General features: G+C 51.3%; 1 protein-coding gene across 2 annotated transcripts in view; it reads right to left on the minus strand.

Moving 5' to 3' along the window:
- Window positions 1-14,783, minus strand: part of Hs1bp3 (HCLS1 binding protein 3) — a 34,136-nt gene extending 19,353 nt beyond the window's left edge. The window contains exons 1-4 of one of the 2 annotated variants that reach the window (XM_074049246.1): window positions 14,660-14,783; window positions 9,395-9,560; window positions 5,307-5,514; window positions 2,941-3,169 (exon numbers count right to left, since the gene is read on the minus strand). In XM_074049246.1, coding sequence (XP_073905347.1) covers window positions 2,941-3,169; window positions 5,307-5,514; window positions 9,395-9,560; window positions 14,660-14,691 — 635 coding nt within the window. In that variant the 5' untranslated portion in view covers window positions 14,692-14,783. Of the gene's footprint in view, window positions 1-2,940; window positions 3,170-5,306; window positions 5,515-9,394; window positions 9,561-14,306 lie in introns of both variants that reach the window. The other variant, XM_074049245.1, reaches the window with a different exon arrangement.
- Window positions 14,784-23,715: the final 8,932 nt, after the last annotated feature.

The following is a 23,715-nucleotide window of genomic DNA, read 5'->3' on the forward strand; positions in this document are numbered from 1 at the left end:
TGCAGTGGAGCCACACTGCCCCCCGGTGTACACAGCAGGGAAGACCTGGGGCCTGGAGCACGGAAATGGTGACTGCTCTAGGAGGTCCAAAGCCAGGCCAGGATGGGAGCTTGAGAGTCAGGGCTGCTGTGTGAGCAAATGAACTGAGGAACACAGAACATGAGCTGCCTGTGAAGAAGAGGATGTCCCCAACAATGGGAGAGGTGGGCAACCTTGTGCAAGACTGCCTGGGTGTCCATGGGAGGCTGAGGGGTGAACCTGACCTCAAGGTTTGGCTCTGTCCCACACCAAGGCCAAGCCCCTGCTCAGCTGTATCCTTCAGCGAAAAGGGAACAATCTTAGGGCTCTGCCCACCTCCCACATTGCCGAAAGAGCGGGTCAGAAGTGGCCTCCTGGGCTGGCTCTGCCATCTGCAGGCTACATGAATGAGGACGAGCAACCCAACTCTGGACCTCAGTTTCCTAATATACAAAACAAAGCCAATGCCAGCTGTCAGCCTCCTAGCTCTCCACTTCCCACCCTGTGCCCACAATGGGCCAGGAAATAAGTCTGGTGCATCATTATCTTTTCACAAAATGAAACAGGACCAGAAATGTCAGAGTACAGTACACATCGTAAGTTTTCCCATGTGTTCTTGAAATTTGTTCCAGTTTCCTATGAAATTTGTATACACGTGTTCTGGATCATGACATACAATATAATTTTTGTTGTGGGTCATAGCAAAACAGTTTCAGAAGTGCTGTCTTAAAGGTAAGCAAATGCTAATTAGCTCAGTCCCTGACATTTAAAAAGCTCGTGAAAAATATTACTTATTATTCCTGACACAGCTGACAGTATCAGCTGCTGTCACGAGTCCTTAAAGGAAAAATCTGGCAGGAGAGGGGGGTTCTTCTTAGGTACTGAGTTTTTCTAGGATTCAAGAGCCAGAATAGAGAGTTGAGGGCAGGGGGTCCCAGGCCTGCTGCCATGTCCTCCCGACACTCTTGCTACTGGAATAAGTGGAAAAGTCAAGGCAAAACCTGACAACCCCAAAGAGCATTTTCCTACCCAAAAAAGGAGCTGCTTTGCTAAGTGTGCCCTTCAGCCAAAGGCTGGCGCACATTACTGAAGTCCGTTTCAGCTTGGCACTCCATGTGGTTACTCAGAACCGACAGAGCATGAGTTCAAACAACACCTTCTCCTTACCAAAATAAGCCCAAGCAGAGCCCAGGCTTGACAAGGCTGGCATGGAGCTAGCTATTTATTATAGGCTTCTCCCTGTCCCCCACTATCTCCCATTGTTCTCACCTGTGGCCTTGACCCCTTTCCAGGACAAGGTTGGCTGAAGGGCTGCTGAGAGATGGACTTCCCTGAATCTACTGTGTTTCCCTAAACCCTGGCCACCTTTTCTCAGTGGGAATCCTTATCTCCTCTACACTGGTCTATAGCCCTGCTGCCCCCACCCATATACCCCACTTAGGCAGGACGGCCCATGCAGAGCCGCTGTACTTTTAGAACCTCATTCTGCATGTCATTTAAGTTGAATCTGTCTTTGCCTGATTCCTCATAGACTCTAGTTTCTGGAGCAGGTCTCACAAGGCAGGCCTCTTCTTCTACAGACTGAGGTCTTCAGACTATAGACTGAAGTCTTCCTTAAACCCACTGGTCATGGGAAGGGAGAAGGGCAACCTGGTCCATGGTCTGATTCCATAGGAAGAGGGGACCGTGGTGACAGCTAATGCTAACATTTATGCAACTCAGTTAATCTTCCAAGAGACCTAAGAGGTACCATCAAGAGCCTGTTTTCACTGAGGAAAACCAAAGAAAGAGGTAAAGTGACCAAGGACACATGACTGGTGAATGGCACAGCCAGGATTCAAGCCCCAGAAGTCCAGGGTCTCAACCTCAGTTCCAACCCCAGTATCATCCTTTACCAGCTGTCTGACCTTGGGCTGGCATGTGGTCTCTGCACGTTTCAGTTGCTTTAATCTGCACAATGGGCTAATAGCTGATTATAAGGCAGGGGACTAATGAGATGGGGTATGTAGAGTATAATGTACAACGCCCAGCACATTGAAGGTGCCCAGAAAACATTAACTCCTTGTTGGGTGGAGGAAGATGAAAGAATGAGGGTCCTAGGGGTGGCTGAATGGCCTGGTTCCCATTAGGGAAGTCACTACCTTCTGGTTGGGACATCCTGACAAACTTCTCAGCCTGTGTCTATCAGAGGGAGCCTGGAAGAAGACACGTGGCTCTCCAATCCCCTTATCCAGCCTGTGCCTCCTTCCCCCACCCCAGCACAGGATGGTCCATGCAGTAGGGACCCAGGAGCAGCTCACTGATTGGCTGAAGGCAGTCAGAAGGCCAGGAAAGGCAAAGAGACACCTGGTTACCTGTCTTTTATCTGTAGTTACGGGGTGTGTGTGCCTGTGAGGGGGACACTGGCCACTGGCCATGGCATCCCTGCTCATGCTACCTCTCTGTATCACATGCAGTCAGGACCTGTGGGTCACAGTCCCCTCTACTTACATGATTCATAGAGGCCTTCAATTGTCCCCGTGCCAGACGGTGAGGCAGTCCAGGGAGGTACAGTCACAGCACCAGGCACTTGGCTGGAAGAAGAGCCCAACCTCTGGTGCCAGTCAGCTGGGTCCGTCAGCATGGGCTACTTGAAGTGAGTGGGGACAACTCTGCCAGGCCTCAGTACAGAGCCAGGGGTAGGGACACCCTGTGACCAGGGAAAGGCAAGGGCTAGCTGATCCCAGCCCCAAAGATATGGATGACACTGAGATTGAGCAGAGTCCCCTTGAGCACATCAGGCTGAGGCCCCATGACCCAGACCCTAAGTGGGGGCCCAGGACGCAGCCTTCTCAAAACTCTAAGGAGCGAGGGAGGCAGAAGCTGTTTCCAGAAAACCTGGAACAAGCCAGAAAAGGGTCCTGTGGACATCAGGACACCTACCACATGATACCCAGAGGATCCAAAGCTTCCTCTTCCTCCTCCTCCTCTTCCTCCAAGAACTTCTCTGCATCCTTGCCCTTCGGGCCCAGCACAGGCAGACCCTCATTTGCCACTTGGTCCTGCTGCTCAAAGAAGTCAAAGGCCTCCTCCTCATCCCTGTCCCTGTCTGTGCCATCCAGAATGGAGGAATCTCTGCTGGCAAGACTCGCAGCTCCTGGGGATCTGGTGCCTGTGGAGGAAGACGGAAAAGAAGGGGCTTGGTACCCACCTCTGAGGTGCAGGAGGCACCTCACCACACCCTTCCATGCCAGGATCTGAGGCCAAGGGCTCCCTGCAGCTTCCTGGCACCACTCTGCCCCAGCTAAGATGGTGAGTCTGGGTGGGAGGGAGGCAGAACAAACTGTGACCACCTGGTGGCAGGTATCCAGGATGAGGTAAGTTCAGAAAGGGAGAACTAGCATCCAGAAACTTCCGCAGCAGTATGGCATCATCATAGCATCTGAGCATTCGATCTTTGTGAAATTATCTGTCTGTGGCAGGCTGGGAATAAAAAGCTAGTCCCCCCCATGGACAGTTTGAGGAGCGTGGGTTTGGACTACTTGTTCATCTCTATGTAAGTAGTGATTTGGGAGTTTATATTTCAAAGCATTCACTTAAAAAAAAAATCACCCTGAGGAGGGCAAATGTGGTGGATGTATTTTGTACTCCTGTATGAATATAGAACAATGAAACTTGTTAAAGTTGTTCTTGGAAGGGGGGCAATGAGGGAGAATTATGGAGGGGGTGAGTCTGATTAAGATACATTGTAAGCACATATGTAATTGTCCTTCTGCATGATTATATTACATGCTAAGAAAAAAACATCACCCTTTAGGTTAAAAAAGTGTCCTCCTTTTCTTTAGGTAGCACTAGGGATTGACTTCCTTATGAGGGATGCGCTCTACCACTCAAGCCACACACCAGTCCTTTCTGCTTTTAGTTTGTTTTTTAGATAGGGTCTTATGCTTTTGCCCAGGCCAACCTCAAAGCATGATCCTCCTAACTGTGCCTCCTGAGTAGCCACGATTATAGCTGTGCACCACCATGTCTGGCTCTAGAAAGTGTTCATTAGTTCTCATACAGGATGTACTGAGTGATAACAATTATATTGCATAATGTTAGGCTGTTTTTTTTTATTCAAAGGTCAAGATGGCATTCAAAATCTCGTGACCCTTCAGTCTCATGTAAGCACCTTACATTTAAATATCAGAAGACCCTATGAACAAAATTACAATTGTGTGTCCATTTTACAGATGAGAAAACTGGGGCAGAGTGGCTAGAGAAGTAGGACCACTCTGTTCCCCTCTCCGTGACAGAGGGACAAGGATATCCTGAGCCTTTCTTCCAGCTATGCATGCCCCCTTATCACTGTGCACACAGCCCTGGAGACAGGCAGAGCAGAAGAGCCATAGCTCTCTGTCCATTGTAGCAAATGGACAGAAGAGACCCCAGACCCTTGTGCAGGTCACAGAAATGGGTATAGGGAACCTGGCTCCTGCAAGGTGTCCTGCCCAGTCCTTCTGTGCATCTGCTGGTTTTGCTTCATTTCCTAACCATCACTTTTTAAAAATTAGTTAATTTGCTGTTTGAGAAATGTCCTTCCCTCATGGAACTGGGAGATGCAAAGAAGTCAGAAAAGCATTCATGTTCAATCATAGACTTGTCAGGGGGAGACCATCACCACCAGCGGGGGCTTGTCTCTTCCTCCAGGAGAACACGGTGGATGCTGCTCTGAGGGTTGGGAGCAGGCAGGGTGTGCTGGGGTAGGGGAGTCATTTTAGCCACTATTTCCTGTGAGGTGGGCGGTTCCAGGAACTTCACGTGGATGAGTTCATACAATCATGATTGCCAATCAGCTAATTACTTTCCCACTTTACAGATGAGAAATCTGAAGAAAGAGAGGGGCCAGGACACTGAGGCCCTGGGTTCACATCCATGACTCTGGAAGAGAGGTATCCTGAGACCAGGACACTGGGCTAGCTGTACAAGCACAGCTTTCACTGGGTGTCATGCCTCCAGGCCTGGCTGGCATGCATGAGTGTGTGAGTGGAGGGAGCTCTAGGTTGGGGGCTGGCCGGGAAGACCTGGGTGGAGTCATACTATAGAGACTGCCCTGAATGAGCCCATCTGGCATCCCAATGGTCAGTTCCTTCAGGACTGGGTCTCTTCCTGCCCAAGGATGTCAGTGAGGCCCACCTCCCTCAATAGACTGGCCTAAACTTCCCAAGTGTGGGAAGGAGCAGTGGACTTACTCCCGCTGAGCCAGGGCAGTAAGGCAGGTCCTAGGCCAGGGAGACCTCAGGGATGTGAGACAGAGCCTCAGGTACCTAAGAATTCTAGCAGCTCTGGGCTGCCTGCCAACTGGGCATCCTTGGAAATACAGCGTAGAATCTCATTAAACATGGCTCTTCTTTCCCGGATGTCAGATTCTCCAACAAACAGAACCTTCCTGGGCAGCGGGGGCAGGCTGGCTGCTGTGTAGCGACTGCTCAGCTTCTGGTAAAACTCCTCGATCTCGCTATACTTTTTGGAGACCTGGAATGAGAGGAGAACATGGTTTCCTGAGTGAACAACCAGATGTGTGCCTGGTGTCGGCCTGTTGCCACATCGCCTGCCTCCCTGCCTCAGACTCTTGTTCATAGGCCCAATGGGAAGATATAATAATGGAGCAATTCTAGGCTCTGCTAAAGGTCCAGGTAAAGACATTTGATCCAGGATCCCCTGCCTGGCCTGCAGATGAACACAGCTCCTTCCTCCCTTCCGGGTTTTCTGTGCATTAGCAGGGTGATCTCAGCACCTGCTCAGCTGTGATATCATCTTCCAGCAACACCGTGAGTTCTCTTGTCTTAGTACAGATCTCTTATCACTCTCTCCCATGAACCAGTCATGGTCTTTTGAGGGCCAGTCCTGCCATGCAGTAGATGCAAGCATGGCCACAGCTGGTTCTCTGATTGCTGTCAGGGCCCTCAGCCCACAGGAGTTTGGGTGAAGCTGGTTCTCTGATTGCTGTCAGGACCCTCAGCCCACAGGAGTTTGGGTGAAGCCAGACAGGGCTTCTGCTGCTGCTGTAAAATGGTTCTAAGTCACCTGAGTCCTCCAGGGCAGTGTTTGCCCTCCTGCAGGGCCACAGGCTGGCCCTCTCCTCCTCCTCCTTGGCCATTCTCCACAACCCCTAAGCAACCAAGCATTTGCTCATTCACTTACTGTGCTCTTGCTGCACATTTGCTCTGTGTAGGATGCCCAGCTCATTTTGGGCAAGCAGTCACAACACGATGGTTTCTGGCACAACTACTGTGGTCTGTGTAACTCATATAGGGTCAGAGAACAGTCACCTCCCCTGGGTCACAGTCTCCACCAACAGTCCGAGTCCCCTTGGACCTGGACTCCTGGTGCTTCCCTGGAGGCTGAATCCATGTTCCTGATGAGTCTGTAGCAGCACTGAGGGTGAAGCATGGGTTACTAGCATCCCCAGGCCCAGCCTGCCCCCTCTGAATCATCTCTGACATGCTGGAGTGCAGTTGGACTGAGGCATCCCCAGACACTCAGGCTAGGGAGGCCTGGAGGACCCCCCACACCTGGCTAACCAGCATCATCACCCAGCCCCTACAGCTCACGAGTTCTAGACACCAGTAGGTGGCTGGGGGTTTCAGAAAACCCAGAAATGGGGAGTGGTTTGGGACAGGGTGCTGCTATCCACAGCTGAGCACAAAATCCTAACTCTGGAGCTTTCCTGAGCAGAGCCAAGGAAAGGCAAGGGGATCCTTTCCCACAGTATCTTTACACAGGATCTCCCCTGAGATGTTAGGAGCAACTGGCAACTCCAGCCAGGCAGGCAAGCAGGCCAAGCGCCCTCTGCTGGCTAGACTGCTACATGCAGGTGGGAAAAGACTCACCAAGAGGGCAGCATGAGAGGCAGAGAGCTCTAAGCCTGGCTCCCATGCCATCCATTTGTGTCACTGCTAGGACATCAGGGAGCACCTGCACCAGCAACAACGGCAACAGGGAGCTGAGGTGGGAACTCACAATTACCTGGTGCCCTCTATGTGTCAGGCACTACTGAGCACTGGGCAGATAGTAATGCTCCACGGACTTCTAATGGGTGTGTACACCTGTGCTGTGAGTACACACAGGGTATCTGCTAAACCTCATATACAGCGTCTCCTCCTGGAGGCCAGCTTTGCTCCAGGGTTAGCAATTAAGTGCATGTTTGTGTTGAAGAGTAAGTGGCTTTTCGTTGTTGTTGTTCTTTCTTTCTTTTCATTTCAGTACTGAGGACTGTCTCAGGGTCTTGTACTGCCCAGGCAAGTGCTCTAACACTTAAGCCACACCCCCAGCCCTTTTGCCTTGTATTTGTTTTTCAGATAGGACCTCACACTTTTGTCTGGCTAGCCTTGGACTTCAGTCATCTGAAGTCTGCTTCCTGAGTAGCTGGGACCCCAGATGTACTCTACCAGGCTCCTAAAAAGTATGCATCCTTTTAAGAAGTTGATGCAAAATGCTCATGAAATCTTTTAGCTGATCATGAAACTCGGAAGACTGCTGGCGATGTGCAACTTTGGGCTGCAGCCCCAGATCCCACGGGGAATAAATGAGTTCTCCTTTGCTCTCGCAGGTATTTCAAAATGCCCGAGAAACACCTGTGCACACACACTTGTGCGCACGTATGTGCTCGCACTCCACAGGCGAGGCATCACTGTTAAGACAGCATGGCACAGGTATGGTGTATGGAGATGTTATGGACATCCCCTCATAGGCCCCACAGGTAATTCTGGACCTTTGCACAGGACTGAGTGCTTTCTGAAGGCCCTCAGAATGCTGCCTTTCTCCCAGGCCCAGAAGCCACAATCTCACATGCTCTCCTTTTCTGCTCCTGGCTCTGAAGACATGGGTGCACTGAGCTTCATCCTGGGTCAACTCAAATCACCAGAAACTGCAAATGTCCCTGCAGAGCTCAGCCACACTCAGAACAATGCACACCCAGAACCACCAGCTCGCCGTCCACCTAGGATAACACCAAGAGTTGCTCTAAGGAGCGAGCAAACGAAAAACAGCACTGCTGCTTTTGGCTGTCCTCATGATGTGGTTCAGTGCCCTTAAAAACAGGTTAGTGCCACATATTTCTCTTTTGGTCTCCTTTCACAGGTCACCAGAGCTATGCGATTGTCTCCCTTTTTACCTTGGCTGCCAGGAAATTCAGAATCAACCTGCGTGTGAGCTGCAGAATGTTCCCTTATGTACTGCAAGGCTCTAGCTCATTTTCCCTTTTCCTAAAAATCCTGTAGCCTGTCTTTCTTGGTCACCAGGTCCAGACCCTTTTTATAAGAGGCCAAAGGGTAGATAATAAACAAATGTGTGATATCACCCTTTCTTGAAACTCTGCTCCCTTAGCTCCTGTGATGCCAAGATGGCCAGTTCTTTTCCTTCTCCTCATCTGGCCCTGACCTGCTGGTGTCCCCAGGATTTTCTCTTCAGCCCTTCCCTCACCCTCCACATCTGTTCTCTGTGTAGCTTCACTCACTCCCAGACTTTTGACACTACCTCCAAGCTGGTGTCTCCAAACCTTTGTCTTTGGCTTGACCTTGTCCTCAGCGTGAGCTTCCAGTATCCATCCACTGGGCAGACACTGCACACTCGACATGCCCCTCAGACCTGTTCTCTTGACTTCAGCCAACAGAAGCAGCACGTTTGCTACCTTGTACATCCATTCCGCTCTCTCTCCCTTTCTTACCAACAGCTGCCAGCCTGTTCCAAGCCCTCGCCTTGAGGCTCACTGCATTGGCCTCAGAACTGGACTCCCTGCTCCCAACTTGGTCCTTCCTGTCCAACTCCACACTCCCACCAGATCTGCTGGTTCAGGGAAGACAGGATGGTGTCACTGCCCTGCCTAAAACTCCTACTTGGCTGCAAGACAAGGGTAGGCTCAATTTGGATCCTGCCTGTCATCCATCCTTGCCTCTTCCCACTTCGTCCCAGGACCACATACAACTACTCAGAGTCCACCTCCTCCTACACACACCAACACCACCAACCCAGTGCCTCAGCCCTCAGTCTGGGAACCCCTTCCTCCTCTTTTACCGATTAGAATCACCTGCCTTGTCAAACGCTGTGCCCTCGCTTCTTCTGAGAAGTTTTCAGAACCATTCCCCCAAGGTGGGGTAGGAGCCCCTTCTCCATACTCCTCCAGTCCCCTACTGCTCCTGTCTGTATCTACCTCTTTACAAGTCTATCTCCCTGTGAACTGTAAGCACCTGACTCTTGCACTGCCTTCATATAACAGTCCTGCACTCCAAGTCCTGAGAGAGCACAGGTCAGAGAAGTGCCACTCCCTGATGCGACTTGCACCCTGGTGGGCAGGTGTGTCTTCCCACCTGACCCTGGGCACCTTGAAGCAGTCTGACTAAGATCCCCCACTCACCAAGAACTGGACAACATCCTCAGGCCTGTGCTTGGCTGACTTGAAAGCAGCCAGCCGGGTTACCACCAGGATCTGGTACTCCACGTGGCCAGACATCATCTTGCCCCGCACCTCCTGGTGCTGGGGCACGGTCAGGTCAAGGCCGGTGTGGACATTCTGAACTTGCCTGCCAAAGGAAAAGAAGGCAAGTAAAGTTCAGGTTCAGGTCGGCAAGCTTCTTGACTGAAATGCAAACAGGACCTCCGTGTGGCCTGGCAGACTTGGTGCTAGACTTTCTGTTTTTCTGTTGTCCATCGTCAGTGGTCACTGCTCCAAGCCACCTGTCCTGCTACACACCAGCCCCTCGCCAAGCCCAGCCTCAGGAACAAAGGTCTGTTCCTAGCAGGAAACAGAGAAGGATGGGGCTTGCTGAAAACCACAATCATGTTGAGTATTGCCAAATTTGGGGGTGGCATTCTGGAGGTTCCATGCAGACCAAACGAGGCACCCAGGTCTGTGTAGACAAAGCAGGACTGAAAACCTGCCAGGAACCTCGAAAGATATGCGCACCTCCTCAGCTAGTCAGAGGGCAGGGGAGGGACCACAGTCTGCTAGCTGGGAACTAGTGTGACATGGGAAGTGGCAGGACACTGGCCAGCTGCCTCCTTCAGGCAGTCGGTATCTCTCTTGAGGCTGTGAGGATGCATCGGCCAAGCTGCTGCTCTTGAAGAGCTGCTAATGGTCACCTGAGCCCACCAGAGAGTTGTTTATGCTACTCAGAAAACGAATTGCACGCAAAGCAAAGACCATGAAATGTTCTCTCAGAAATGAGGAAAGATGTCAGGTGCATTCCTCACCCTGCGTGAGGTGTGCTGAAGGCCTGTGCAGCCAAACACACATCACACCAAGGCCTCTCCCAGGATGTGCCAGGCTCTTCTTGTAAGGCGAGGTCTGCTGTGCGCCCTGCAGGCCCCTCCAAACGCTAGGCTGAGGCTCGGGCCAGGAGGAGCCTCTGGAGCTTAATGGTGCCTGGTCTTGCCCCTCCTTTTTGGAGTTCCATCCCAACCCATCAAATGACTGCCCCCAGTACCCCTTCCACATGATCGCTCACACCCCCACACTAGCATGCTGACCCTCATAACACAATGCCACCATCATCCGCTGGGAAAGGGTATCACATGGACTGCAGGTGTGTGTGTATGCACTGACTGCACAGAACTGTGACCGCGAGAAACAATCTCATCCTGTGTAAAGCACACCAGACCACAAATCACTCAGAAGCCTGAAGGCTGACCTGCCCCCCGGGAGGTGTCAAAGTCCAGCCAGGACATGTGGATGCAAGATGAAAACACACCAGCAAATCAATACTGTTTTTTCACAACAGGTGAGCTTGTGGCATTGCACACAGTGTTACTGTCACCAGGACAGAGGGAGAAGGGAGAGTAGGGGCTAAGGTGGCCAGAAAGCAGCTGGTACTTCCAGCAGGTGGGCCATGTGAAGTCACTTCCACGTCCCACAACCCACAAAGGAGCTCCACTATAAAGATGAGAAAGAGATCTCAAAGGGAGTGGCCTGCCCAAGGTCCTACAGGTCCAGGGTCAACCCCAGACTGCTGCAGAGCCCAGGCAGCCTCCTCCAGGTGTTGTAAAGAATAGAGGCATCTTTTCTTCAAGATCATCATGAAAAAGGAACACAGGTGGGCGGAAGTGACAGGAGGGCACTTGAGAGGAACTGGGGAGGGCCTCAGTGGTGGTAAGGAGACTGAAGGTGACCTTTAACCCTTGACTACAACCTCCCGTGGCTCCAGCTCTCTGGGAGTACCCACGACTGACTGAACGCACAAGATTTGCATGCCAGTCCCCCCCTGCCCCAACATGTCCCATTCCACAGTTGGAATCACTGTGCCTCAGGCCCCAGCCTCCTGACCTCTTGCCTGGTGCTAAACTGGCCTAGAAAAAGTCCACTTTTCCAGTTTCCTGCCTCCTTAGCCCCTGGACCCAGGCACGAACATGCCACCTGGTCCCACCTGAAGCTCCTGGCCACTAACTTTAGGATGAAGCAGTGGGCCTGGTGACACTACCTTGCCCCAGACTTGGGGTTCTCAAAGTATGGTTCCTGGACCAGTATCCAGTGTCACTTGGGAACTTGTAAGAAAAACACACACAGCCACTGAACCAGAAGGCTAGGGTAGCCCAGCCATCTTTCTGTCAACAAGCCCTGCGAGTCTCCTGCAGAATTCACATGCTCTTTATTTCCCTATGCTGCTAGGAAAACTTGTTCTGTGAAGGACCGGAGAGGAACTATTTCTGGCTTTGCAGGCCATTGGATGTAGTTGCAACTGCTCAACTCTGCCATCAAAGCACAAAAGACAAGGAGTTGTAGACAACACCAATCCAGATGGGGGTTCCCACAGGGGGAGTCATTAAAGCAGTGTGTGGGGTGGAGGTGGGGGAGGCAGGACTTGGCCCACTGGTGCAGTGTGCCCACCTATGGCCTGGTCCAAGCTACTCAAGCTGTACAGTGCCTACAAATCCTCTTGGAGTCCTGATTCTGGGGGGTGGAGGTGCTCCAGCTGATACTCTTGCTGCTCTGTCCGCTTCAGGGACCAGCCCTTGAGTAGCAAGACATAGACCCAAATTCCCTCTCTCAGAAAACCCCCACCTCTGCTCTCCCTGGAAGACCCTGCTTCCCATTTCACTGAGGCAATGATGCAATTGGGACAACCTGCACTTTCCTGGCATATCCACTAATGTGCCACTCAGCCTTGTCCATTGCTACCTTTTGGGCTCCTCTGAAGGCCAGGGGATCCTGGCCCTGCACCTGCTCAGGGACATCACTATGTACTTCTCCCTTCTCTTTTTTGCACCATCAATGCTCCCTCCTTTCTGGCCCATTCTCATCAACAGGCAATCATACTCCTACTTGTCCTATAACAAAAGCTGTCCTTTGATGGACTTTCCTCTTGCTCTCTCTCTTCCACTTTCCAGCAGGACTTAAGTGTGGCCTATAGTCACATCTCCAGTCCCTGCCCTCCTCTTTGGCTCTGAACCCACTCCAACTAGACTGTTGTCCTCATGATGCAACTGAACCACCCTAGCACAGTTCACTCAGGACCTCTGTGATGTTAAGTCCAAAGGTGAGTTCTCACTTCATTTGCATGGTTACCCCTGACCTTCCCCACAGTGTCCTACCTAGACCTTCTTCCTCTTGTGGTCCTCAGGTGATCTTCCCCAGGTTCAAGGCCTTGAATACCACTCCAGGCCAATGGCACCCCAATTCCTACCTGAAGTCCAGATTCTCTTCTCATTTTATCCCCTTCTAGTGGCCTACCTCATCTCTAACTTGACTGTCAACTGCTCCTTAAAATGACTTGTTTTAGACAAATGTTGATTCCACTCTGTCTACAAACCTGCAGTCTCACCAACCCACTGAGCAGCCAGCTCTCCTCTCAGGATCCTAGGACAGAGGCCCTTCGGCTGTCTGAACTCCTTGTTCCCACATCCCACACTTCACCATCAACAACCTTGAAAGCTCCATCTTCCTAACACATCCAAAGTCTAAACCTTCCCCATCCCCTCTACCCTATCACCCTGAGCCCAGCCACCATGAGCTCCACGAGAATTCCTGTGAGCACCTGTGTAATGCTCTGCTCGATGTGGATGGGCACAGCAGCCACAAAGTCTCTGTAAACCAGGCTGGTTCACAAGGCCACTCTGCTTATGGGTTCCCATTGCCTGATTTGTCCCCTGCTCCCAATGTCACCTAACACTCTTCCTGGCTCCCTCCACTCCAGTCACACTGGCCTCAGGAATTGGCTCCTGCTATCCTTTCTGCCAACGACATACTTTTTCAGGATTTCTTTTTTCATGGCTTTTTTCCTTAGAGAGCTTATCATGGACCTGTCCTGCTGCCAGTCTATCAGACAGATGCCCTTTGACCACACCGTATAAAACAGCACTCCTGTTACTCAACTTCCCCCATCACTTCAGTATCGTTCTTAGGTGTTTACCATTCCTGCCTGACCTATTCAGTATTGGCCTGCTGTCCACTGCTCCAGCTAATACTCCATGTAGTACCTCATTTTTGTTCACCATTGTATCCTAGAACCTGGCCCAGTACCTGGCACAGAAGAGACCAGCTGAATGGATGCATGGGGTCTGTGGAGATTCATGCAGGAGGACGTTGGGCAGGAAACACAAATCCCTGACTTGCAAGGCCACTTTCACTGCTGGGCTATGGTACAGGGATATTCATTCCTTGCAGGTATGCTCCTGGAGCTGGTGGCTCCTGTTAAACATGAAGGAATGAGCAAGAGGGACTTCCTCAGCCCTCACCACTAGTAGCACTGGTGCCAGTTACCGTGTATGTGCAGGTTGACACTAGAGGGAACCACTCACCCCTCATCCCAAGCACCTAGCACCAGTCACAGCCTGCATGTCCACTGCTGATGTGCTCATACTTACCAATTTCAAACCTCTATTTGCAGAAAAGGAAACAAGCTCAGTGAGAGAAGTGGCTATTGGGAAACCTTGCCATTGCAGATAGGGCCTGCAGCAGGAGACCAAGCAGGTCATAACAGCAGAGTTTAAGTAAAGAATCATAATTTTCAAGACTGGAAATCTCAGGAAGTTCTGATGACAGCTGGAAGACTAACATTTGAGTTGGGTGAAGCACATCTCTTTAGGACTATTTAAAAGGCGGGAAAAAGTAAAACCAGGTCCCTCCTAGCTTTTCCAGGTTTCATCTTGGCTGGGTCCTCCAGGCCTGGCCCAGGGTGGTCGCACACTGCCTCCTCACCCAGACCTCCACCTCTCCAAGGAGGTCCTTGCTTTTACTTCTGCGCTCTGTCCTTTCCTTGGCCAGCTGTCCCTCCCCACCCACCTGGATAGCGTCTGCACTCCTGCTCTGTGTTCCCATTGCAACCGGTACTTACTGCCCGCCTCCTAGCACCGCAGGTCTGCCCTGCAGGGCTGAGCTGGTCAGATCCGGACCCCAATCCGGGTGCCTGGCATCTGCCTGGCATACACACAGTGGGCGCTGATAGGACAGGGGCTGCATTTTTCCGGCCGAAAGAAATGACCCCAACTCGGCCGGGAAGGCCAGTCCCAGGCCTTCTGCTGGGTCTTAGGTGAGTTCTTCATTCTCTACGGGGCCTCAGTTTCCTCGTCTGTAGAACGGGAACTCTCGATGGCGCGCCACCTCCCCCGCAACACGGCGGGGCCCAGCCGGATAAACCGCCGAGAGCTCTGAGATACTGGGGACGCGCGGGGCGGGGAGCTGGCTCACCTGGAGGTGACGAGCACCGCCGGGGACTGCATGTCTGCGGCCGCAGCTGCGGGCGGGTTCGCGGTCACGGGACCAGGCGTCGCCAGCGTCGCCGCGTCTCCGCCTCGCCGCGCTCGGGGCGAGGCGCCGCCCTCGTCCAGCCCCCTGGCGGCCGCGGACGCACTGCACGTCGGGGCCTCTGTGGCCTCGGTTGGGCAGTGACTTACGCCGCTGCTCTGCGCCCTGCAACAAGCAGTCCAGGGGCCTGGCACGTGATGACATCTAATTGGCCTGTCTCTAAGGCTTAGCCTTTAAAGGGACCGAAAACCTCGTGCAAAATACTCTCCCTCTTCTATCATGGCCTTTGCATTTATTCATTCGTTCAATCAGTGGACAAAACTCTAAGTTGCAACTCTGTCCCGCCCGCCCTGGGGGCTGCAGAGTGAACATATCAGCCCAGCTTCTCTTTCCTGCTACTACTGCCCGCACCTTCCCCCCATCCCCGACTGTACCCGGCAGGCACCCTGCACCAGAGAGGGCCGCACTTAGTTGTTGACAGAGCTTTGGCGCAGGCCCCTGGCCTGGCCTGCTTCTGAAGTTTCCCTCAACTGGAGTCAGGGCAATGAGGTCCCTGGTCCAGTTTTCCTCAGAAGGCTGTTCAGATATAGAGGCCTGCGAGATGTAGTAGATCCGGCTCTCCATGGAGATGGAGTAGACTCACTTCTCCATGGGATGAGAAGCAGAGAGGTCGTGTCACCTGCCAAGGTGGCCCAGGAAGAGAAAATCTGAGTCTGCAAGGATGACCAGAGACAGGTGCAAACCACTGCCCCTATCCTGTTGTTTTCTCTAAGACAAGTGCAGAAGCTAGGCCACCCCAGAATTCACAATAGGGTGACATCGGCTGCATTCCTAGGCTTACCAACTATCGCCATCATTGTCAACATCATTATTACATATACTTTAGTGATGAAATCCCACAGTGAAACAATTAGAGAAACGTCATTCCAATGTGTCCCTTGAATGAATGAATGCTTATAAGGCCTTTGCTTTCTATTTCTTTATAGACAAGATGAACAGTAATGGAGGACTTTTCAGTGGACTTCTTTGCCCTTATACTGGAGAAGGGGGTGGGTCAGAGAGGACTTTGTAAAGGAGCAAGGTCCTGAAGGAACTAGAGAAGGAGAAGTATTGTGTGCAAAGCCTCCGAGATAAGAAAGAATTTAGGGAATAAGAGGAAGAGGCAAGTGGGAGCCAAGGCATGGAGTGAGTGCTAGTGCTCCAAGCTTAGAGCTTTGCACTGACCCTGTGGCTGACTAAGGCCATCAGAGGGCTATGGACATAGGAGTGGCCGGGCCAGCTAAGCTGTGACTGGTGGTTTGGAGCATGTGGGGCTAAGAAGATGGAGTGAACAGAAATTCAGAATAATCCAGACTGGGGATGATGGTGGCAGGAGCTAGGGTGCTGGCTGCCCAGGTGGAAAACAGGACAGATGTGAGAGAGACCTAAGTATTGGCAAATTAAATGAATACAGGCCACAGAGTTAAGATACTGTCACAGTTTGGCCCTTGTGAGTGGCTGAGCAGTGGTGTTTTTCTCTATGGCAGGGCGCTTGGAGGAGGATCACAGTTTTTGTGGAAGAAGTGATTTTTGAGGTTCTGGGGACATGGAGGAGATTGGATCTGTAGCTCTGGATCTCATGGCTGGAGATGCTGAGGTGGGGTCCTGGGTAGAAAGGAGGCTGTTGATGCTGAAGTTCAGCCCCCTGGTGACAGCTCATGGAGAGAGCTTGGGAGGGTCTAGGAAAGCAGAGATGGGGGATGCACAGGGGACTTCTATCAGTGCTGGAGCTGATAGCATACCTGTCACCACTGCCTTGTGAGCCAATGAGCGGGGCCTCACCCTGGCCTGGGGTTGCCAAGTGTGCACCCAGGAGCCTCGGCACACCTGGTACTTGCCAAGAGGAGAACCAGCTTCCCGTGAAAGTGACCCCATTCTGATAGCAATCCCATTTTCTGCCTCTGTGGGTCCCACGTGCCCCAGTGTGGCTCTAGTGTATAATTGTATACAATGCATGGAATGTGGGATCTAAATCTGATATTTTCTGCTTCCTGCTTGACTCAGGGAGCCCTTTCCATGGCTGAAGCTGTGGTAACACAAACCACATTGCAAAGGATTTTCTCTTCCTCCCTTCCCCACAGCCCTGGGAACAAAGGAATGCTCAGGGCTCATCTCCACCAGAGGAAGGCGCTGGCCTCTGCAGCAGTGTGGTCCATAGCCTGTAAGTGAGGGGGTGCAATCTGAGCTCCGGTCATGCCATGCACCAACATTTCCCTTGTTTCCAGTGTGGTGGTTCTTCTGTCACCTGCTGATTTGCCTCTGTCCCCTGATGTGGTGCTTGAGAGCTCCAGAGACAGGGCTACCACCTTATTTGTCACTCAGCGAATACCCATGATGAAGCTTAGGGCTCCTTACTTTGCCAGACCTAAGGGGCTTGCCCAGTGGGGTTCACAGAATGCCTATCCCCCCATAAATATTTAAAGAAATAGCCAGGCATGGTGGCACACACCTGTAATCCCAGCATTTCTGAGGCTGAGCAGGAAGACTATGAGTTTGAGGACACCCTTGGGCTACATAGTAAGACACTGTCTCTCTCGCATGATGAAACAAAGCAAAACAAAACTTAATGAAGTATCTGTTAACACTTACGGGTAGCTTTTACTGGATAATCTATCCTTTCCCTTCACTGAGGTTGTCATCATTAGTATATATTCTAAATATTTTCACTTGACATTATTTGCTTCTGATTTGTTCTTGGGGTTTGTCAATTCTGTTTCCAATGATATACGAGAGGAATTTGTTTATTTTGATATTGCATCATGAAGATCTCCAAGGCAGATTTATTATTCTATCATGTAAAAATATGAGTCAGAGCAGAAAGAAGAGAGAGGGATAGGACAGTGATAGGCATACAACAGACATGTGTGTGGCTTTATTTTGGAGTAGATGACTGAGAACCTCTCTCTTCTTCACCCTCTCCTCTGTACATCCTGTATTTGGGTATCTTCCCATACTGTGCACACAAAGCTAACCTAAACCCCGGATGAGGAGCAGCAATTCCCTATGAGGGCGGATCATAGTTTATTTTGGCCTTAGTGTATTTAAGGCCATAGGTCATTTCCAGGTTTTACTGTTATACCTCAAGATGTTTTTAAAGGTCCTTCCATATTTATCTCCACTTTTGCAAGTGTATCTATAAAATAAATTTCTATGAGTTGAAGTGCCAGGCCAAAGGAACTGCTCCTGGAAGATCTGCCAAAGCCATCCTGCCGAGGGGGTGTAGAAGTGCCCCTTTGCCCTTCCTCTCATCACCAATGGGTTTTTACCTTTTTCAGTTTTACTAACTTGAGAGATGCAAAAGTGCCACCCCATTGTTCTTTTAGTGTGTAACCTACTGATGACTTTTGGATTTTGATTCTGTTGTCCAAGGCTTTTACTAACTTCCAGATTTGTGACCCCAGCCACCAAGTGAAGCATTTGGATTAGAGAACCAGAGCTCTCTAGCCAAGCCAGGAATGAAATCTGGGAGGACAGAAGGCAGTTCGGTCACTATCCTAACATCATTATTTAAGGGTGGGTCAGCTGTCTAGGAAATGGGGAGCAGACAGGGATTGCCATGGCATGGGGCCAAGTCCCCATCCTCTGTAGGGCAGCCTTAGCCATTCCCTCCAGACAGTAGGTCTTCCAGACGCTTTTTCCGCTTGAGCCAGAAGACCTGAGCCATCTCCTCCAACCCAGTGACATCTGGTCAGCTGTGATGCTCTGCTCAATAACTATGCCACAGGAACCAGGAGACCTTCTGGTCCCAGTTGACTGCAAGGTCTCTTCTGCCACCGGCGGGGGGGGGGGCACCCCTGGTTCCTCCAACTCTCCTCCTGAGCTGCATGCAGTCCCACCTTTCCAGGCTAAAATAGCTTTGTCCCCCCCATCATTGTGTGCCTAGAACACAAATCCTGGGCTCTTTGACCAAGATGGGAAGAGCGGATATTCCAAATCATTGCACAAAGCATCAGCAGATTTTATTTGAAATTTTTAAAAATTTTGCTTTAGTCTTATGTGACCACAAAGGTATCCAAGAATAGCTAATGAAGACATAACTCCAGAACATCCAAACTACTGATATTCATGAGGGGACTGCCATAAGGGCAGTGGCCAGCCTTCTAAGAGTTAAGCTAGAATTTGCCAGGACATAAAAGCTGCTGTTAAGTGAGTCTGATCCGGTGGTAAAGACTGTCCTTGCTCTATTGTATCTGTTTGTCATGCCCCTACTAGGTAGGCATCTCTATTCCCACTTAGAGAGGAGACAGGATGGTACAGCTTAATTGTTTTAGATAGGGTATTGCTGCGTAGCCCAAGGTAACCTCGAATTTGTGGTTCCCTCATGCTGGCATTTCAGGTGTGGGCCATCAAACTTGCCATTGGCTGAATCTCCTCCCTGACTGGCCAGGTCTTTGAAATTCCAGAGGCAGGGAATTCAGTCACACCATGGGGTTGTTACAGCCTATGACCGGAAGATGGCAATGTCTGCCTGCCTTCCACTATTTGTCCCAAAACCCAGGGCTCTGCCATATCCCTGGAGAAGGCCTCTTGGGAAAGAAGCTACTCTGTTGCCTCCCCTCCCCCACCAGTGGCCTGGGGCACAGGGCAGGCCACGCCTAGTGCCTGGGGCCTGGGCTGCCCCAAACTGGGTGTGGATGCCAGAGCTGTTGCTGTGGGTAACCTGGGCAGCGGTAACTATGGGTTGAGCATGGGAAATTCCTCAAGCTTGAGGAAGCCCAACCCTGGGCATTATACAGGGCCTAAGCCAGAGTCAACGCGAGTCTTGTCACCTCTCCTGCCCCAGGTCTTTGTAGAGGATAGACTTGCAGATCATTTTCTGGCTGAGAATCAACAGATGCTGAGCAGGTTCCTCTATGGGCTATTGCTGCCGTCTTCCTTCTCCCTCCATCCCGTGACAATTACCCCAGGATCCTCCTTTCTCCCCTCTCACCCTCTCTCCAGCTAAGCCAGAAAGGCCAAAGGCCATAGTGGATGCAGACAGAGGACACACCCTGACCCTATCCTCACACTCTCTTCACCTGTCACTGCCAGGCCTCGCTGGACAGACTAGAGGTATAAAGTCAGGAAGGGTCAGGGACTTGTACCCCAAGCTTACAGGCACTATTTGAATTCAGGTCTCTTAACTTTCCAGAGCATCAGATTTATGTACCAAGTTAGTGCGTGACTGCAGGGACCCAGCACCCCACTGGAGGACAGGGCAGAGGCTGAGTAGAGCTGAGATGAGACCCTCTAGGGCACAATGAAGAGTACAGAGGGACCTTAGTCCTAGATGGCTATGATGTCAGATGACAAGCTGCTAATTACTTCCCCTTGTTGGGGACTTGGTCACAACACATGGAAGAGAACCTAGAGATGGGTAAATGAATGAATGAATGAATGAATGATTGCTCTGGTGCTAGAGAGAGCTTAAGTCCTGGTCAGCACGTAACTGGTGGGCAGTGATGAGCATCAGCCATCAGCCAGCGTCTCCTCCAAACAATGTGGGCTGCAAAGCAGATCATCTCCGAGAGACACCTAGTTTTCTTGTCATTACATGGGAGCCAGGTGTTTGGGTATGGCAGGAGACCCTATGCAAGGCAGAGCAGGCTGCAGCTGGGGCTGCTTCAAGTTCTAGTACCTGAAGGTCATGACGACAACATGGTTCTAGCTGTCAGGATCCAAGACTAATTTCCCAAGTGGCATTATCCCTGATGACCTGCAAATTCCCCATGGTAAAGGTGTCCTTCAGCATCTGGCTCTCATAGATGGAGTATAAGGAGTTGCTTCACATTCAGCTACCTGAAGGGAAGGCTTCTCTGCATGTGTGCAAACACAGCCCAGGGAACAATTTGTTATGATTCAGGCCTGGCATGGAAGTTAGTTTAAATCACCCAAATGTTCTTTCTGATCTTGGAATTCTATGACTGAACAAGGCCTTGTTCAGAGAGCCAGTAGCTTCTGCAAGGGAAGGATGGGCAGCAAAGTGCTGCCCAAGGGTAGGATCTGGGAGTAAGAATCAACAACTCCAGCCAGGTTGCTTCCCCCTTCTTCTCGCTATTGGATCGAATGTCACCTGGAGTCTGGAGAGTTGGGTCCTGGGAGCTGGTCTTCGGATGGATAAAGAGCAGAGGCTGAGATGAGACCCTCTCTCTTTTCCCTGCCTTCTCTAAACTCTGCTCCTGCCATCTGCCTCTGTACCATATCAACAGATTTCCAGCATTTGCTGGGGCAACACTGAGGACAAGGAATTCCATTTACAGTAAGCCCTGTGTCAGAGCACAGCTTCAAGGTCTCCAGCTGGAGTGCTAGCTCTCTCCTGTCCAGCCAGTGACCAGAGGCTACTCACATCCCACAAGAAGAAACCCCTAGTGAGCTTGGACCAGGCTGGAATTAGGACCTACCTGCCTACCTGGAGTCATGGAGCCAAGGGATGGATGGATGAGGGATAGGGACCTTGAGACCTCACCTTTCTCTCTCCTCAGCTAGCACACCATCTTCACTGCAGATAGATGCTCACCCATGGGCCTTGGAAGCCCTGGGCAGGGCATCTGGGCACCTGGGACATAGGAAAGCCTTGCAGCTGGTTCGACATACTGTTTCCATGGCAGATATTGTGAGCACCAAGCTAACAGCAGTTCCTGGGAGAAACTTTGATAATCTTCACTTGGACCCAAGAGTTTTTCTCTCTGCCAAGAATCTTCTAGAGATCTGGGGGGTGGGGGGGGACAGGAATACTGCATATCCACTGGGTCTGGGAGAGGGGGTTGATAGACCAAAGACCTTCACAGTCCCATGTCCTTGGGTCAGTGGAAGCCAAGGCTTGGGCAAAGACAGTTTGCCATTGCAGGCTTTGGTTCCCACCACATTACTCTGAACCACCTGACAGTATATTGGACATCTGTGTGCTGTTTATCATCTGTTCTGTCCACCCCAGAGCACCATGAGTTTATCCTGCACATTGCCAAATCTACGACACATGGAAGAAAACCTGGCAATAAGAATTTACTTGAAAGAAGGAGTGAATGGAGGGATGGGTGAATGAATGAAGGAATGAATGATTGCACTGGTACTACAGAGAGCTTAAGTCCTGGTCAGCACACAACTGGTGGACTGTGATGAACATCAGCCACTGGCTGACCTCCCAAAGCCTTCCAGTTAACTGTATAACTTGCTTCTCTCTGCTTTGGTCATGCTGAGCACTCAAAAAAGCCCAGTAGGTGGAGAAGGGCAAAGCTACTGAGTATCATTTGTGCCAGCCTGTTATCCTAGCCTCATACAACTTCCAGATGTGAAAATCCTCCCATTTCACGGATGAGGGAATTCAGTCTCTAAGAAGCTAAGTGGCTTGGTCACACAGAGCACAGGAAGAGTCAGTAACCCAAAGTGGTCTTAGGGCAAGAGTGTCATATAATCAGCAAACATTTATTTTTCACTCACTGTGCCAAGATCATGCCATGTCCTCTCTATGTCTCTCCTTTATGCAGTTGGGGAACCTGAAGCCAAGACAAGGTGTGGGACTTCAATCACTTTCAAGTGGTCAAAGCCAGATCTGGAGTCAGGACACACTTACCTCAGCTCAGGGCTTCCAGGCATTTGCCATATTATAGTAGAGTTGATTTGGGAAACACCAAAAGACCAGAAAGGATGCTGAGCAAGATAGCAGGATAGGGCATTGGCCTTAAGGGAGAGACAGAAAGATTGGCCAGTGTGTGTGTATGTGCACCTGCAGGTGGATGGGTGGGGAGAGGGCTTTGCCAGTGAGCCTCCATTGGTTATCTTAAGGCTACTTTGTACTGGTACCAAGAGAGGGAAACCCGTGATCATAGCTCTTTCATTCACTCTCCAACCTGGGTTCTAAAGGCAAGGTGAACTAATGAAATCTGGTCATCCCAGCATCACCAGGAAGACTCTTGGTGTCCAAGGCAGACCTAGGCTCAGACCTTCTCATGCTAATCTCAGGCCTTTCTGCTCCCCCCAGTTGATCACGTTTGGGTCTGCAAGTTCTGACCCTGCCAGGCCTTTCCCATCGGCTCCCCCCAAATCCTCAAGTGTTGAATAGGTCAAAACCCTAGACTGTGCTCCCGCAGTGGCCCTGTGATGGTGCCTGAAGATTTTGCTTAGGACGATACTGCGGTGCAGTGAAACCTGGGCTGCAATTGATTCGGGAGTTTCTGGACTGCGACCCTTCTGTGTCTGTTCAGAGTGCCAGACAGCCGGACTAGTGTCTGGACCCAATTGCCTTTGGATGCGATGGAGTTCTGCTGAACCTTATTATCCCCTCCAAATGATGACACGCCACCCCAGACTAGATTTCGAGTTCCCTAGCAAATGCAATAAATTTTAAAGGAAAAGGACCTTCTTCACAGACTTGTCTGGCGCAGCCTAACGCTGGCTAGTCCATCGCCTGACATTCCCGCGCTGGGAGGGGAAGATGTCTGAGTTGAATGAACTCGCTGAGGATCTATCTCCCTCCTCTGTAAGATCCCGCTCCAGGACCGCCCCCTACCAGCTGCGGACTCAAGGGTCCTGCCGCCCGCGCCAGTGCGTCCCAGGGCTTGGTCACGGCCAAAAGCCCCTTCCACCCATCCCCGGCTGGTGCCATAACCACAGTGTGGAAGTGAAGAGAACCAGAGCGCCAGCCACCTTGGGGCTCTATGCTCCCCGCCTTCCAGGCTTCTGGCCGGGTCCAAACGTACCAGTACCCAGTTGCAGTTAGCCGGCGGCCTGAACTTGAAGAAATGTGACCGCCGGCCCACTTTCGACGCACAGTCGAGCTCCCAGAGCCACTCTGCACTGGGGTTCACTCATCACCCCTGAGTTGCCTCCGTAATTTATGAACTTTAAGAACTCGGCTCCTGCTTTGGTGCAAGTTCGGCACCCAAGCCTTTCCTTTCCGACGGCTGGTCCATGTCCATTCCTCTGATTCTGCTCTGTCTTTCCTACCGCTCGTCCTCTCTTCTTCCCCTTCAGGTCTCCTTCCC

The sequence above is a fragment of the Castor canadensis genome, chromosome 12 (assembly GCF_047511655.1).
Source record: "Castor canadensis chromosome 12, mCasCan1.hap1v2, whole genome shotgun sequence".
In the NCBI taxonomy this organism is placed as follows: Eukaryota; Metazoa; Chordata; class Mammalia; order Rodentia; family Castoridae; genus Castor; species Castor canadensis.